Raw genomic sequence first — 18,196 nt, 5'->3', positions numbered from 1 at the left:
ATAACAGTTTTAAAAAAATACATATCATATACATAACATTTGTCATAAATGTTCATGCATGTATGAAACATACTTCATGAAAACAAGCATTTCTGTTGCAACACACACACACACACACACACACACACACACACACACACCTACACTGTACAGATATCATGGCTCGACACTAACTTTTTTGTTTGGTGGCCCGATGGGGCCACCAAAATCCTAAATTTCAAATTTTTGGTGGCCTGAGAGAAAAATTTGGTGTCCCGAAAAAAAACAACAAAAAACATTAAAAGTCCTTTTTCTTAATGAGTCAAATATTTAAGATTTGTGATAGTAAGAATTAGAAGTTGGACATATCTACTCATAAATAAACTTCAACAAACTTGCAACACTCACTCTCAGGCATTCATTCAGTCCTTTTCATCCATCCTTTGAACAAATTTAACTGCTAATTTCCGGCGCAAAAAGTTACAAATTTATTGACACACTTTTCAAAAAATTTTGGTGGCCCAAGGCGGGCCACCAAATTTGCCTTTTTTTGAAATTTGGTGGCCTGACTTTCATTTTTGGTGGCCCCGGGCCACCGGGCCACTGTTAAGTGTCGAGCCCTGCATACAGATGCACTTTGATATACTGTACAGTTGTATACGCTATATATTTAGCAAGTCTAATTTTTTGCGAACCGGGACTTCACAACAATTTTGCGAGGGGTTAAATTTATAATCGTTGAGTCCGTTCTGCACATTATACATGTATTCATGTCAGGATCAGATTTAATATTTTCATGTGTTAAGAATAGCACCTGACTCATGAAATTTGCGGGTAAGAAATAAAAACCTTGCTAAATATTTGGCGTATGCATTATCTACTTTTTGCATAGTTGATATTTTGCTCTTTGATTCAACCAGCACTATTGTGATGTATTGCACCTCAGGAGGATCCCAAAAATTGCCATTGTCATGGTCATCTCCATTAAAGTTGAAAAGAGAGAGCAAACTATAAGAAAACAACAATAATTTAAAACTACATAGACTGACAAAAAGCGACTTTGAACTCACTGAATGTCTATTCAACATGCAGCACCCATTCTTCTACAGCCAAATCAAATCCAACCCCCCCCCCTTCAGACGCAAGCCAGTTTATACCAAAACTCAATAAAGAAATGACATATAAAGAATCATTGTACAGCTGACAGACCATTCAGATGCTATTGTAAAATGAGGAATGTTCGCGTGGATTTTAATTTTGCATATTTTGTGAGAGCCAAGATTCGCAAAATTAAAATGCATGTGAAAGTTCTTGTCTACACTATACACATTGAATGCTACAGCCAACTCATGAAAATTTCATGCCGCGAAAAAGGCCGTCGGCTCCAATTGGCGAAGATTTCATGCCTCGAAAATATTGTGTTTTACAATAATCTCAACGTTCTGTGTAGTTTCCCACTATGCATGCTGGTATGGTCATGATTGACAGCTATGGGGTCACCTTTCGTGCTCGCTCCCATTAAGCCCCGCCCAGTTATACCGTTCTATGGTCGCCATACGTTCAGACGCACAATGGACACGACGGAATGCTGATTCGTTATCGAGTTCTAGTTCGAAAGAGCATCGTTTCGTTATACGTTGTTCCTTTATGTATACATCGTTTCGTTAGTCAACGTTCAGCATGTAAATTTATCGTATAGCCATACCGTTTTAGTATAAATTTTTTGCATCTGAACACCCTGCACTATAAATAGAGAGAGTGAGCAAAACCTAACACTCATACTGAGCTCAAACCCCACCTTCCCACTTCATTTCTCTCACCAGTCCAAAGCTGGAAACGCAGCATACCGTCAAGTTTCTATTTTTCGTGCAATGATCGAATATTATCCTTCCATCATTTCGGCAAAAGCTACCTGTCGACACTTCCATAAATTTGCAGGATTTCAGAAAGTATGCTGCACAAAAATGCCTCATCTTGACAGATTGAATTTACCCTTTTTTGTTTCTTGGATTCTTAAACATCTACTTTTCACTGGAAGAAAAAAAAATATAACAAGTAGACAGATAGACATCTGATTGTGTTGTACCCTGCCCATGTAGGAATGCCCCTCAGGTTACACCACTAAGTTTCATGAAATGCAAAATCCGAAAGCAAAATACTTGCTTACCGTTACTTTTTGAACATGGAAACTGAAATTGGAAAACAAAACCCTTAGGAAGTGTTGATTTAGCTTTTGCTCCTAAGTCCACCTTTGTTTATATTCTTATACCTACTCTCTCCTGCTTTGTGTACAAATGATGGCATTCACTTATTACTCCGCAAGTCAGATTTCACCTTTTTAACAGGGAAGAAAAAAAAACAAGTTCTTTACTAAGAAAGAAACAAGCCCCTTTCCTAGAAATAAGAATGAGTCACCCCAGTGTGATGCTGTAACAGAGCAGGGAGGTGCTCCCTGAACAGAGCTACTTTTTGTGTCTGCCATCAGTGTGTGTGGCACTAGCTCTTTCATTTCCTCTGATTCAGTTGAGAGCTTTGAATAAGAGGGTTGCCATAAACCAATGCACTTTTGTTAGCATAACGAGTACCTGCACACTAAATGTGACCCGCTATAACACAAGGATCTAAAGTTGCTGACGGCTGAGCCGAGAAAATCAAGTTTGAAGTCAGATCAATTGGTAAAAATGATCGGATTTCTGTTTTTGGTATAGTTTTGTAGTCTGATGTATCGTCTATCATCTGCTGAAATTTTGAAGCTAAATGATCGAAGGAAAGGCAAGAAAATAGTGTTTTTCTAGACCATGATTTTTTGACTTTCGACGGAACAGAAACGTGTCCAAAGATTTGGATTTAGCGCCGCAGCTAGACTCTGCCCCTAGCAACGACGGGGTGATCTTATTGGTCAGCGTGTGGCATCCTGGTGATAGCGGTGGAAGGAAAACTTTGAAGGTGGTTTTTCTCAAAATGCTGATTTCCTAAACCACTCGACGTGCGCTACTAAAATCATTGATATCTCGGCAACTGCGTACTTTTATGAGTCGTGTTATATATGAAATTAAAGTGGAAGAGTAAGGGAATAATATCATGTCATTTTCAGAAAATTGTCCTCCCCCGACTTTTGGATCTTTTTGTTGTAGCGGGTCACAAATGATATATCCAGCAAGAGTTGATGTCACTGCCTCATTTTAAGTTTTTTAATCTTGGAATGAAAGCACTCTATGACAGTCATAAATCAAAGCAGGGAAAATACTGAAAAACGTTCGGACGAACTGAGTGAGTGACAGCGATTTGAGATACATAAAATTGGCTTCCTACAGAAAATTTGGACAGGCTTTGTAATCTTCTGATGAGGTCAGCCTTTGAGTGACCTTTCTTCACACCATCAACAATGCACACTCTTTGAAAAGAAAATTTGTTTTGATTTCGTGTAAATCCACTGCAATGTGATTTTGTAGTCCACAGAGTATAATTTTCCTCAAAGGGATGGTTAATATCAAATCAAATCAAATTAACGGGAAAGGAAAGCTCACTTCAACTTAAAGGATTCTTAAAGTTATTGTGTCACTTGCTGCTTCTTTTGGGCAAGAAATTTGTGACAATGTTTCTCAAATTTACATCATTTTGAATTAATTTCAATGTCCCATGTCATTTTGAACCTTTGACAGACTCGTTCCTACTACTGATATTGACTGATAAAAAAGTAATTTGATATATTACTCTATCTTATCTGACAGACCCATCCAAATCCAAACACACATAAACCATACGTGTGAAATGGATTTATACTATAGATTAGAGCACAAGCAGAAGGCCTACATAGTTTCTGAACATTCAGGAAGTATAGGAGGCAACAAGCATTTCATATAAACAATTTCAAAAGTATTCAAATAATATCATGCATATCTCAGGTGTACACAGAACATTGTGTCAAGACTAAAGGCCTGCCAATCACATAGAGAGGGGAACAGTAAAAATCATGAAAAGAAAGAAAATTGATCACACACATACACAAGTCCTTCATGCTATTGTATAATATACTGTACATGTCAGCAGTTTCTTTGTGTGTGTGTGTGTGTGTGTGTGTGTGTGTGTGTGTGTGTGTGTGTAAGTTTTCCAGAGAAGTTTTAATAAATTTCCTAGTTTTAGTTAATTTCACAGAACTGATGAATGGAACATTCTGTATCAAACTTCAAGAAAAAAAACCTTTGACTTTAATTTATTTTCTTCTTATTACCTTCTTTCTAAGCTTTCCTTTCTTTTCTATGTCCCATTACCAAGACAATACAATACTTGGGCTTTAAGAATAGGAGAGGATAAAATGAAAGAAATTTGACACTGGAAACTAAGGTGTGGAGGGAAACAAAAGGACATTTCAGACAGTTGTTGGTTTTCTCAAAAGAAGAAGAGGAAAGAATTTGAAACAGAGTAGGAGATTTGCACAGGTAATTTGGTCTTAACAGAGTAAGATCATGCAAAGGGTTTCTGCATTCAGCTGGAACAATACCTGCCTCAGACGCAAACCTTTTAGGGCAAATTCCAGAGATTATATTTCAGCAAAAGTTGCCCAGCTTTAGAAAGACTGGATCAAGCATGCCCTCCTGTCCAGGTAAGTCCTAATTGCAGGGGAAGGTTAAATTGAGTTCACTAGGCTTTCTCCATGGCAAGTGTAAGAAGCCTCCTCCAATCGAGTTCACAATCTTTGAGGAGACTAAAAATGTACAGTAAATTGTAATTTCCAGTGTGAAATAAGAAATGCAGACTTTGGGTATACTTCAGAGATCTGACATCCACTATCAAAGGATTACGAGGATATCATGATATTATATTAGTGTGCTTTTGATTTTGTAAATAACTATATTTTTTTTTCAAAAATAAAGATTTGCATAACAATTTTTTAAGTGATTGAAGTCATGATCGAAATCCACATTGACAGAGTGAGAAGTATTATCACTTTTTGAGCAAAAAAAGTTGGCAATTTCTCACCTTTGGACGATATATAGCGACTTTATGATATGGGAGGCAAAATTTGCTGTTAATTTTGTGAATTTTGGTAGACTTGCTACTATGTGCAAAAATAAAAGACATGGCGAAACATACAATGTATTAATATACAATGTATGAAACCTTTCTTCTACGTAAGGAGATATCACATACAAACTCCTAGTACTATGTGTGTGCTTGTGTGTGTGTGTGTGTATGTGTGTGTGTGTGTATGTATGTGTGTGCGTGTATAAATATGTATAAGAATATTATGTCTTTGAAAATACTAGTACAGTGTACTTGAGACTCAACCAAGAGAGACCTTCAACTCAAACTGGGAAAATGTCACATCACCACTTGCTTCCATTTACATCACAGTTAGCTTGGGGAGAATTTTATGGCCTCTTGTTTGCCAATCACACAAGCTCAAGAGGGTAAAAAGAAGGGAAAAAAAGAAAAAAACAACTAGACATAGCCTACAAGGGCTTGAATTTGGATGTATCCCTTCACTTATCACTGTTGTTACTCATTACTCAATGAAGAACTATCACTATGTTCACAGTAATCCATCATCGCTGAGAATCATTCATAGCCAGCAATTGAACACATATTATCCCAAACATACATTGTTGTTTTTTCTTTCTTCCATCTTATGTGCTGAAATGTCCTACCTACACTAATAAGGATGTTTATGTGCTGAGCTGAGCTGCATACTGGGATATGTAATACACTTCACTGTGGTGGCACTTCCACAAATTTGAGCTTGAAATGAGGTGACTACCATACAGCAAAAGGAATAATCCAGCCTGTGTGCTGCATTAATTACAGAACACTGTGCATGGATGGAGAAAATCATTAATTACTTGAGAATTCACTAATTATCACTAATGAGCTCTCACCATGCATCATGAGCTCTGCATTGAAGGAAATCAGTTTACTGTTTTGCACTTATTACAAACTGCCCCCATATTCTTTTGTTATCAATTAGCTTACAAGCCAATGCATACTGCCCTCTGTGGTATATTTATATTGATCCCTTCACATGCTGTTGTAAGTATAAAAGAATGATGTCCAACTGGCAAACAATGCAGTTAGTCAACCATTCAAGTTTGACCAAAGAGTTAAATTCAAAATTACATCAGGAAAAGACTTTACATCCTTGCCAAGAAAAAAAAAAAATGTATTCAGGAGAAAGGTAGTGACAGGCAAATTGCAGCAAAATTTATCTCAAAATTCAAAGATTCTTCGAGTTGAAATTGATGAAAATCAGAACACCAAATCAGCAACATTTTGGAGCAGAAAAATAGTTTGAAGAAAGCAATGTGAGTAAGAGAGAGAGGAAAAATTCTAAATCACCCATTTTAGGGCATGTTATTCAGGGTTCTAAAGAATATAGCTGTCCATAGGCAGGTCTGATTTTTCTCAAAATGTCCACTGAACTTTTGTGTTTGTTTTCCTGCATTCCAGCGATAAAGATCTCTTCTTTGGTTACATTCTCCTCTGCAAAGATAACAGTGTGTATGCATACAAGAGTTGGCATGACAACTACATACATAGTGTGGGCTCTAAGACTGCAAAAATTTCTCATATCAAATCATAATTTTGGAAGAAGGTTCTAATCATGTTTAAAGTTACAGGCATGTTTAAACACCGAAATGACAATTACTCTCTTTGCTAACTGATTTAATACTGGGCAAATGATATTTCGTAGAACAGCTGTGTCACAAAATCTGCACCACTCTCAAAACACTTACACATAAGAGTACATAATTGTGCATACACATCATGTGGGAGTGAAAAGGTCAAACGAAACATCACCTCCTCAATCGCATTTTAGAGGACAAATTATTCACACCGCTAACATGCACCCACAAATGTGCAAAACTCAATCGACTGTGGAACTCTTCCCACCCATAACTGGCTGAATGCAATTTTAGAAAACACGTTTGAGGGAAACATGATTCAAGTTTGCTTCAGACTTACAAAAAATAACACAATTATAGCATGAAATATGTTTCTAGAACAAATTTATGAATGAGGTTTATTCTGAGGTCTATTCTGAGGTCTAAAACTCCTCACAGACTGTTCACCGGCACACACGGTATCCACACCGCCATGCTTCTTTCTCCCATCCCACTCTGTGGCCCTGAGAGAGAGTTCGTATGACTGAGTGGGAGTAGCTGTTTGCCCCGCGACTGTTTGGAGAAGATGGAGTTACCTCCAAGCCCTACGGCTCAATCCGACTTTGATTTCAGAGAAAAATTGCTCCTTCCTCGTAATGAGGATGTGCAGGAGGAAGAGAAAATAGAGAGATACGATTTAATGCAAATACACAAAGAGACAGAGAGAGACAGAGAGAGAATGACAGAGAGAGAAAGAGAGGGAGAGGGAGAGATGGAGAACGTTCTCTAGAAAAGCAGGGAGATAGATACTGATAGAGAGAAACATATAAATCATATAAACATAATATACACATATGCGCAGAAAGAAAGAGAAGAGAGATGCAAGGAGGATAGAGAAAGTAAGCTGATACGAGGTACAGAATGTGGAAGAGAAGACACAATAGAAACAATGACAGCTACACCAGAAAAAAAAAAAAACAAACTCATTTTTCCAAAATGGTTGAAATGCTCATGCATCAAAACTCGTGGGGGCAGCCAAAATTACAGCTGTTTTTTATACAATGCTTATTGGCCTTAACCCCTTGAGAACGAGTCCCGAGTATACTCAGGCAGGGGTCTATGGGAAATGCATGTTGTGTGATTTGTATCAAAATCAGTCCATCCTGAATGGGATAATTCTCTTTCTTTTAGGTACCTAAACTATTTTGAAAATAGTGAGAAAGTAGCTCACACAGGCCCAAGAAGAACTTAGTGGAAAAATTTACAACTACATCTTTATGGGTTACCTGTGAAACACTTGGAAATCACAAGTGTGGCTGACAGATGTTTGTTAACAAGCAAAATCTCAGCAGGCTTATTACAAATGCGTTGAAAAGTTGCACGCAATAAACCAATTTCAGGTACAATGTATTTTCTGCGCCCAATAAGGTAAACACAACCATGATGCTATCAAAAAGAAAGATGGATTGTTCAGGTAAAAGTTCATTACCTTGCATACCTTCAGACTGGTTGATGGCAGAATGCATGATATTCATTTCAGTCATTTAACCTACTGCTTCAACATAGATGTAAGTGTCCTGTGTAACATTCCTGTGGGAATTTATAATCCTCTTTATAGAGATAACGGGTTAATTATGTATATGACAACTTTTCAACAGATTTAAAGAAAAAAAAGGGCCAGGAGCAGTTTTACAACATTTTCAATGAACATCAATGAGGTTAAGAGCAGTAGTTACATGTACACACATGCATAAAAGGTTAATAAACTGGAAACAAAAACACTTTCTTCGGGGGGGGGGGGGGGAGGGGGGAGGGGGGAATAAACGACTGAGCATCAAAAGTTTAAAACACTAAAGAGTACAAGTACATACAGTACATTAGCTTGAATAGAGGAAGTGGGGAAAAATCATGCTACATTGGAAAGATAATGCATACAAGTTTGATAAAAGAAAATCACACAGAAAAAAAAAATGTCTTTTGTTTTCAGTTACTTTGTCAAGATTAAAATTTTATGTCATATTTTAGGGGAAAATATCTTGTAACACCAGACATCAAGAATGGGAGCTTATAAATCATGTGAAACCTTGGTGAAAGTCTTTCAGGGCAAATGCAATCAATTCAATTCAACTTTATTTCCACATAATCATTAAAAGGATACAAGTAATACATAAAATGTGATATAATGAACATCAACTGGAATATACAAACTAGAAGAACAATACACATAGAATCCATGAAGTACGTCAGCAGAAATTGCATATATATTCTTTTACTTTACAGAAAAAACAACAACAAAAATCCATTCAGTCTGCTGGCATCTCATGAGGATATTTTTTTTTCATTTTATAGATTTTATGCAAGTTCTTGTGACACCACTTAAGTCTTGCTGCAGACATGGTGTGACAAAACAATACTTTACTCTTGTCGCTGTCGTTGCAGAAGCAGAAATGCCTGGGGCCATGAGTATAAGAATTGCCTATTGCGGATAATGATTTTTCAATGCTTCTATCAGAGTACGGGCCGTGCTTGCAGGAATTTTCCATCAAATCGAAGGTTAATACTGACCTAATACAGCTGATATGTTCTCAGAGTCTTACTGTTTGAATACAATACAGTGGATTTTACAATTACAGTGCTTCAGGAGGATAAGTTTGAAAAATAATCCTCATGATAAGTACCTCTTTATCTTCTCTCGCTCCTTTGTGGTGAAAGTCGCAACGGGGAAAGAACGTGGAGTGAGGGAATTTCAGAATTTCAGATCACATCCATCTAGAATCATATAGTGCACTTATCACATTGCCCACTGGTGAAACTTTTTAAGGAGTTGAGGATAAGGTGCTCAATTCTCAAGGAGCAGAATACCTCTCATGTCCATGTCCATGTACCATCATTCCTCTGCTTTGTTACACAAGAGTTCATGTACTTCTGATCGTCTTTGGAGAGGGGTAAATGAACCAGGAAGCATTATGGCATCTGATGCTTACATCTGTCCTTATGTTTCTGAGAATGGCTCTCTCCTCTTGCTCTCTAGTCTTTCAATCTTACCATACACATCCCAACAATCATTAAAGGGACTGTACAGTACTGGTTGAGGTGGGGATTCATGTTTTGAACATTCCTAAGTGAGATAATGAGAAACCTCTTATGAAATATGAAAGAGCATGTACTTTTAAGAAGGATTCAACATCTATTTGATGAAAATTGGTTTTCAAATGGCTGAGATATCCAAAAAAGTGATAACAATAAAAGGCAACAGGCCACGCCTTTTATTAGGATTTCTTTGTTTCACCTTGTTTTTGGATATCTCAGCCATTTCAAAACCAATTTTCATCAAACAAACTTTTGATACCCCTTAGAATTGCATGCTCTTTGACATGATCTCATAGAGTAGTTTCTGAATATCTCGCAAAACGTTAAAAGCTAAATCCTCACCTCAACCAAAACTGTACACACCCTTTAAATTCTTTGATTGCGTCACTCATTTGGCAACCATTTTGAACATTCTACTATCAGCAGCTGTTTGATGGAAAGTGGCCTGTTGCCTTGATTCACCAGCTATCAATTATTTGGCTATGTTTTGCAGAGCCCCTCTCTCATTCAGATTCAGCTATTCTACCCTAAAGTGAAAATGATCCCTTCAATATCTAAGCTGACATCAACAAACAGTATGTCACAAATGCTACCAAAATTTGGCATATATAAAAAAAATGACTGAATTTCAGAGTTTAATGTACTTTTCTATGATTGATGGCTGCAACCACGTACAATATGCAAATTAGATGACATCATAATGTCATCATTTCACAATTATTATCCCATTCTGACTATGAACAAAAAGCAAGAAGACAACCATGTACATGATTAAAAAGTTATCAACCACAAACCCCTCCCCTTAAAATGCTCTCACTGATGAGTTGTCACCATTCTACTTCATTTGATGTTGAGGATGCCCTTCACTTACTTGACTCCATTTCAAACAAGTAAAACTTGTGAGGTAATGACAGAAAAACCTCATCTGCTTTGCTTTTGTGACAATCACTAATATCGACAGAGCTCTCCATAGAGTATGTTGCACACTACTGTAGCATCATACATAATCACATTTATTGCTAGTGATGCGTGTGTGTGTTTCTTTCATTCCGTGGTTTAGTCATCGAGTGTGACTCTTACTCTGAAATTCAATCTTTAAGATTTCCGTGAAGTGTAGTGTGGACATGCATCAGAGAGTATAAGTATGGGGTAAGATACAATCATTGATGCTCACTTACCATTGACCATTAGCCTCCGTGTGAATGCAACTGATTTCTTGGGAAACAGGTGAAATGTTGAAATTCCATATTTTTCTCACTCTAAATCAGAATATTCATTCAACTCCTAATACTCTAGTTTGCATGATTTTACTCCAATAATATTGAAGTCAACTTGGAAATCTAGTGGTTTTTTTTTTTCACTTTAAGCTTGATAGCATCTCTCTTCCGATATTCACGCCCACTTTCTGCTGGCATTCTGTTCCATCCAGGGATGGGTAATTAAATCTAGTGGCCTTGGAATGAAAGTTCACCTGCCTTTAGAAATAATTCATGGACTGTTCCTAATCGAGGTTAAATGAGGTCACACCAATGAAAATGCGTGGTGGGTCTACCAGCTGGAGGTGTTGGAGGTACAATGTAATAGGGGTTGGATGAGGAAAAATTACCTCATGAGCAACAAATGAAATATCTTCTATACCAAGTTGCTAAAATATTCTTCAATACTACGTCAGGTCTTTCCACTGGTGAGAGCATCAGTCTAGCAGTAGCAATCTGGAGGTCTTGGGTTCCAATCCCCTTGGAATCCCATTTTCTTGGTTCATTTTTATTCACATAACATATTTCTGGTCAGTTTCCCTATTTCCCTATATGTTTGAATCAATGTACATGTATTAGAAAACCACAAATAGCCCCATCAGCGAACATGTGCATCCAAAGCATATATATATATATATGCTAACTCAACTGTAAACACAGACACTTTTTGTTGTACATTAATTTTCACGTATTTTGCGCTACTTCTGGCTAGCGTGAATTCTAAAACCCACGAAAACATCTTCACAATTTTCTCTGCATATTTTGAATGGGTTGACAATTGCGCACTGCAAATTCAAAAAACCCGGAATATGTTTTTGAGTCGCTCAACACAAAAAATTAATCATGCAAAAATATCAACGTTTACAGTATTGGTACTAGTCAACTCTAGCTGAGATTCTTCAGCTGTGTATGTACAGTGTTCATGCATAAAGATTGGTGATAAAGCTGTACACAATCTGTTACTGGGATTCTTGAATATAAAATCTGAGCCAGGCCAGCCTCATCACTCAATGGTATCCCATGCTGCCGCGGCTTTAACCCGTTGAGGATGAGTCCCGAGTATACTCGGGCAGGGGTCTATGGGAAATGTGTGCTGTAGCAAATCAGCCCATTCTCAACAGGTTAAGGGTTTTTGATGGGATCCAAACTAGTTTTCCTGAGACCACATCTGACCTAGCAACAAGTGGTAGGCCTATACGTCAAGACATTACATGCAATTATTACTCTAAAGCTTAGTATGCTTATGTGGAAAATTGGTATGCTGAGAGGCTGATTATAGGCAAAACCCATCATCCTTAAAAACACTGAGCAGGTAATGCTCCTGCGAATCTACCAATGCTACCAAAACTACCAATAGATCCACATTCCAAAAAGTGTCTCCAATTACTAGAGCTATTGCCTTCTGTGTCATTGTAAAATGGCAAGTGTTATGATACTTTATAGATGGATACCCTAGACTTTGAAAGCCATTTTACTCTTAGTTTATGGCTTGTTTATCAGCCCATTGAAAGCCTTTGCCACAGATTGAGAGTTCCAGTTTATATTCAAACTTGTTCCCAGGGTTTTATCATGATCTCCCATACATTGGATTAGTCTCCCCCATTTCTCAAAGTCACAGCCACTGTGGGATCAAAGCCATGCAACCATCCACACACTTCTCTCCATTGGTTCATATCCATCAAGACCACCATTACCTACAGGCCATACCTGGACGTCACTAGTTTCAATGGGCAATAAAGCCAAATGGCGGCGGTCATCTATCATTCTACTGACCTTCAGCGGCCGCACAGCTTCTACCTGTTTCTCCTGTCCAACACTCAATATATCGACTGTTTTAAATCACTGGTAAAAAAAAATTCATCAAATCAAATCGCAGCCATAATTTCAAATACGTTGGCTGTGCTGTTAAATTGGCTTTGATTAACATACTATTTCCATGACAATGAACATGAAGCAAAGTACTTTCCTTCACAATGCAATGCAATCACTAATAGCTTGGTAAATCTGCCTGATTGAGAAATATGGCCAACAGCACACAACTTAAAGGGATCGTATAGTTTTGGTTGAGACCTAATTTCAGGTTTCTAACATTTTTTGGTGTGATAATGAGAAACCTCTTATGAAATATGAAAGAGCATGTAAATCCATGAGGAATTCAACATCTATTTGATGAACAGTGGTTTTGAAATGGCTGAGATATCCAAAATAGAGCGATTCTAATAAAGTGTGGGACCCACACTTTTTTACAATCGCTTTGTTTTACTTTGTTTTTTGACGTTTTAGTCAGTCCAAACCCAATTTTCATCAAATAAACTTTGAAGCCCTCGTTGAATGGTATGCTCTATACTATTTCGTAAGTGCTTTCTCGGTATCCCGCAAAAAGTTAAAAGCCCAATTCTCATCTCCACCAACACTGTACCATCCCTTTAACTGCAGAAATAAGAAACAATCCAAATCATCAGAGAGAAATGAATTTACAAATGGACAGAGATTTCTGAATTGCTCATTAACTACTTTTAGGTTCAGGTACAGAGTAATCAAACTCTCTATCTTTCTCTATCTCTGTCTTTCTCTTTCTCTCTCTCCCTTTCCCTTTGATCTTACTCTTTCTCTCTCTCTTGTAAAAGATTGTGTTTATATAGACCTTTCAGAGTCAATCTGTATGATTCATGTAAATCTCATGTGGACGTGCACTATGAAGTAGTACCGAACAAAATTTTGCACTTTCCCACTCCCCAAGAAAAACATTGATCAAACTGCCCTCAACAAAGGGAATCCTCTTCTGTTGTTGGTGGTGGTAGGGGGGGGGGGGGGGAGGAATAATACCTTATAGACAACAGTGTGACCTTGTCCTCTATTCCTCATCCCCCCAGATCTCACAAAAATAAACAAAGCAATGCCGCCTCTTGCCAAGGAGAGAAAAAAAATTCTAACAGCAAAATGGCCTGGAAATCACGTTTGCTCATCCATTGGCGATGATGCAAAGATTTTTGCGACATCGTGCTAGACAGCGGGAGATGATCGCCATAATCGGCTCGATGCTGCCGGGGATTAGGTTTCGCGTCCCTGCGAGTCTTCAGAAGCCCTCTGAAGTGACGTCTCTGAGATTCCATCTGACATTGGGGTGTTTGGCTAGCTGGCTTCTAATGTGTGGTTGTAATCGAGTGATGGGGCTCACATGGACAGAGAGGACACAGGCCCAGGGAGGTTCCCACAATGAAGCCACGACTTCCAACCACCTCTCTCTGTACTTTATCATGTCTTTGATATCTTTATTAAAAATCACCTCAATCTTTATGGAAGTCAGTACAAGGTATTAAAGGCATAATTTACCATTTGCAGATGAAACAAAAACCCAGCATTCATGCTTCAAAATAGTTCTAAAATGTGAGTTAGGAATACAAACAACCAATGCAAAAATTTGAACCAGTATGATCAATGTTAGTATTGTCAAATATACAAAATGTGAACAATTTAATAAAAAGGTTTCCAGATTAAACTGTCTATAGTTATGGTTTAATCAGAAGAATAGCACTATCTCCTTATATTTCAGGCTTTAATGCAAAAATCTTATATGGTAGGATGTGTTGTGATACAACTGACCTACACATATGCATCAAAAGTGATATCTTGAACATTCTTTTTAAATCACTGCTCCTAAAGGTAGTCAGAACCTTTAACGAGGATGATAACATTAAGACTGCTGCTAATGATGACAATAATGATGATAATAACAATATCATCAGTCATCATTAACGAAAATAATTTGATAAGAATAGCAAATCAAGACAACAAGGCACAAACAATTAAAAGGATGAGCTTTATGCTTATCTGAATCAATCGCAACATCTTCATACATTATGTATGAAGAAAACTAAAAAGACACCATCCAAGGGGAGTAGAAAATAAACTTGCAAAACATCAGTATTATTGTTTCAGCTCTAATATTTTGGTGCACTACACCTATTTCTCTTGCATCGAGGAAAATCTCCTTGTCTTGACTGAACGTAATATATGTATTGAAGGAAAGAGAAATGCTATTTGTTTTCAAGGCACATTACGAAAAGTGAATATTTATCAACACAATACTGAGAGACAGAAATTCAGGCTGTTCCTGCCACTCTAGATTCTCCAGTAAATCAGTCTGAAATTTACTAACATTCAAACAATTGTTTTGGTTCCCATTATCCGACATTACTGATAGAATCAATCAACTGTTGCCTTTGACATACTAATAATGATGATTCTACTGTACTGGCTTGAAAGGTTAATTCAAACATGACTTTCACGATTTCAAATAAGTTCTGACACTGAGATCTGAAATGCTGATATTCCCATCGGCTTCCTGTGAAGTACAGCATCTATGATTCAATACATTCACATCTTGCTTAGAGAGCAGACATTATCTATTTGAAGAGGATTGTCTATACACAGGGTGGAGTAAATATTCATGACAGATCTCCAATGTCTAGCGATCGATACAAGGTACACAACCCTGTGGAATACTGAAAAATAAAAGCCCTGGTTAACGACCTCATGTTCCTTTAGAGCTATGTTTGCAATACTTGTGTCAGCACCCCCCCCCCTTTAAATCAACATCATCTCAAGTACAGATATGTAGAAACAAATGAACCACCTACACACATACACACACACACACACACACACAGACTCGCAAAAGTCAATGCATCTATTTTGTCAAAATCATTTCCTACTCAGTCACATTTGAATTAGAGCACTAAAATCACAAAATATCTGTTTTGCTTTGTTTTGTTTTGTTTTGTTTTGTTTTGTTTTGTTTTGTTTTGTTTTGTTTTGTTTTGGGTTTTTTTTTTTGGGGGGGGGGAATGTTTGTTCTACCAAGAGCTGACTCATTTTGGCTAATTGGTGCCCTTTATAACTGAGTAGACAGTGAACACAATTCTCTCTACAATAGGATGAAAGAAAAACAGGCAACACCACACACAAAGTAGTTTACAAATGGCAACATTGCATCACTTACCACAAGCATACAGCACTTGGAGGTACTTGAAGGTGCCCTCCGGACAGGGGTCACCGAAGATCTTGGTCCCCGCCTTGACGATGCACTGTCTCCTACCATGGCAACGCTGCATCACCTGGTGTAAGGCACCCTCTGATTGGCAATCTGTCGGGATCATTGAGGAATGAACGATGCCATTTAGCTTGATTTGATTGATTCCTAAACCCTTTATAAGATATAGAAATCAAGGCCTCCAGGCCTCCATAAAACTCCATTTGATTTGATTTGATTTGATTTGATTTGATTTGATTTGATTTGATTTGATTGTTCCACATCTCAAACATAAACATCATGATACAATCGATAGAACATAGGACAAGACATAACGTCACAATCAAAAGACAAGACAAGACATTTTCTCCATACTTGGAGATAAAAGCAATCGATGAGAAATAAGTAAAAAAAAATTACATCAATGTACGGTGTAATTGATATGATACCAAAACGATGTATGAGTGTTACAAATATGATAAACTGAAATCCAGTGATGTCATCAAGAAACTGAACCATGTTCTTTGGCTACTAATTTTGCTGTTGAAGCTTATCAGCGCTAGTGATCCTTCAAATCCCTTTAAAGCCTGCCAGGTAAAACATTTGGCAAAGACAAATTCACAAACTTCGGCATGACTCCAGTAATCATTACAAGCCGAAATTGGTGCTACGTGACAACTTCATCAATCTTGACATGAACAAACTCATTACGTGAACAGAGACATTACAAACTCCTCATGATCTCCAAATTACTCAATGACATGGTAATGGTGGCTGAATGGGCAAATTACTTTGGAGCTAAAATGGGAAACACACACATCGGTCCTGGTAGCAGTTAATCCTCCATCCCTGTGTGGAGGATAAGAAAAGCAGCCGGAGCCAGTTAGGACCAATGATGATACGTTCCGGATTGCATCAACCCCCATCACTCGTTCCATCTCATTAGTGTCAGATGTCATCTTAACTAACAGCTCTCATCTCTTTCTCTATTCCCCGCTCCTTCTCTCTCCTCCAACTCTTTCTCCTTTCCTTCCCTCTCTTCCTCCATCTTCTCCTTCTTCTTCTTTTACCCCTACTCTGCATCTAACTTCTCTTTTCCCATCTTCTCTTACCCAATCTTTTTCTTTCTATCTCTTCACACCATTATCTGAAAAAGAATATGAAGTGTTCCAGCCTTTTACTTAAACCAGACACGATCCTAATAACGAATAGATGCCTCAAATTCTTCCATTTCCCAAGGCTAAATACAGACATGAATAGTAATGGAAATTGTCAATTGATTTTCAACCCTCTAATCACATATTTGTAGAGTAGCCCATTTCCTCTCTTTTGCATATTCTTTGCAACAACAACAACAACAACAACAAAAACCTAACCCTCTCTAGAGTGACAAAATGATGCTTTTTATGAGAGGGGAGGGGCAATGAAATAGTGTCAGTATAATGGTTGCATTTTTGGATCACGTGCGTTGTAATCGGGAGGAAATTTGGAATGAATAACAATGAGACATTATTTTGTTGTCAAATTTGATGGAAACCAAATACGGTTAATCTGGACTCTTATTTGGTGTTATATATACTAAAACTGAAATTGAATTGAATTGAACTGAATTGAACTGAACTGAATGGAATTTAATTGAATTGAATTGAATTGAACTGAATTGAGGCAGAGCCACTCTACATACTAGGGCATCTATTGAATGGGAAAAGATGACATTCACTACAAGAAATAACCTGCACTCTGGAAAGAGTCTAGAAGGGCAGGTACAGTTATCATGTATCAGCCACAGGGCTTTACACTGCCTCGCCTACGCCCTGACATCTTCATCTCACCACCTGTCCACCACAGGCACAAAAATCCTTTCAGCTAAGTGTGAAAGTGGATGCAGAGGCTACCGCAAAAACCGCAAAATCCACCTTAGAGGCAGGTAGGATAGACTAGACATATCAGAAAGAGGAGGAAGACAGAAAGTTTCTCTTGCCTGATCATTCCCATTCCCCTCCCCCTAACCCATAAAAAGATTTTACAAGATTCTTTATAAGAAAGTACATATACTTTCTGTATTTTCTTTAAATATTTCCATTAAAGAAAAAAAAAGTATCTTCATCCAACTTTTGTCTTGCATTTGTTGAGAGTGCAGGAATGAAATAAGAACATTATGATTGAGATGCCTTTCTGACTTGAGTCTCGACTGAGGAGGATCGCTCAAATTCACATGGTGTATTCAAGTGTACAAAGTT

General features: G+C 37.7%; 1 protein-coding gene across 1 annotated transcript in view; it reads right to left on the bottom strand.

Annotated features, from left to right (window-relative positions):
• The window catches only part of LOC139719735 (uncharacterized), a 146,358-nt gene that overhangs the window by 34,904 nt on the left and 93,258 nt on the right, over positions 1–18,196 (bottom strand). The window contains exon 5 of the mRNA XM_071631125.1: positions 15,927–16,070. Coding sequence (XP_071487226.1) covers positions 15,927–16,070 — 144 coding nt within the window. The remainder of the gene's footprint in view (positions 1–15,926; positions 16,071–18,196) is intronic.

This window comes from Diadema antillarum, unplaced genomic scaffold (assembly GCF_040938485.1).
Source record: "Diadema antillarum isolate AM-2024a unplaced genomic scaffold, OU_Dant_1.0 scf00000114, whole genome shotgun sequence".
In the NCBI taxonomy this organism is placed as follows: Eukaryota; Metazoa; Echinodermata; class Echinoidea; order Diadematoida; family Diadematidae; genus Diadema; species Diadema antillarum.
This window is presented reverse-complemented; position numbering and strand designations above follow the sequence as displayed.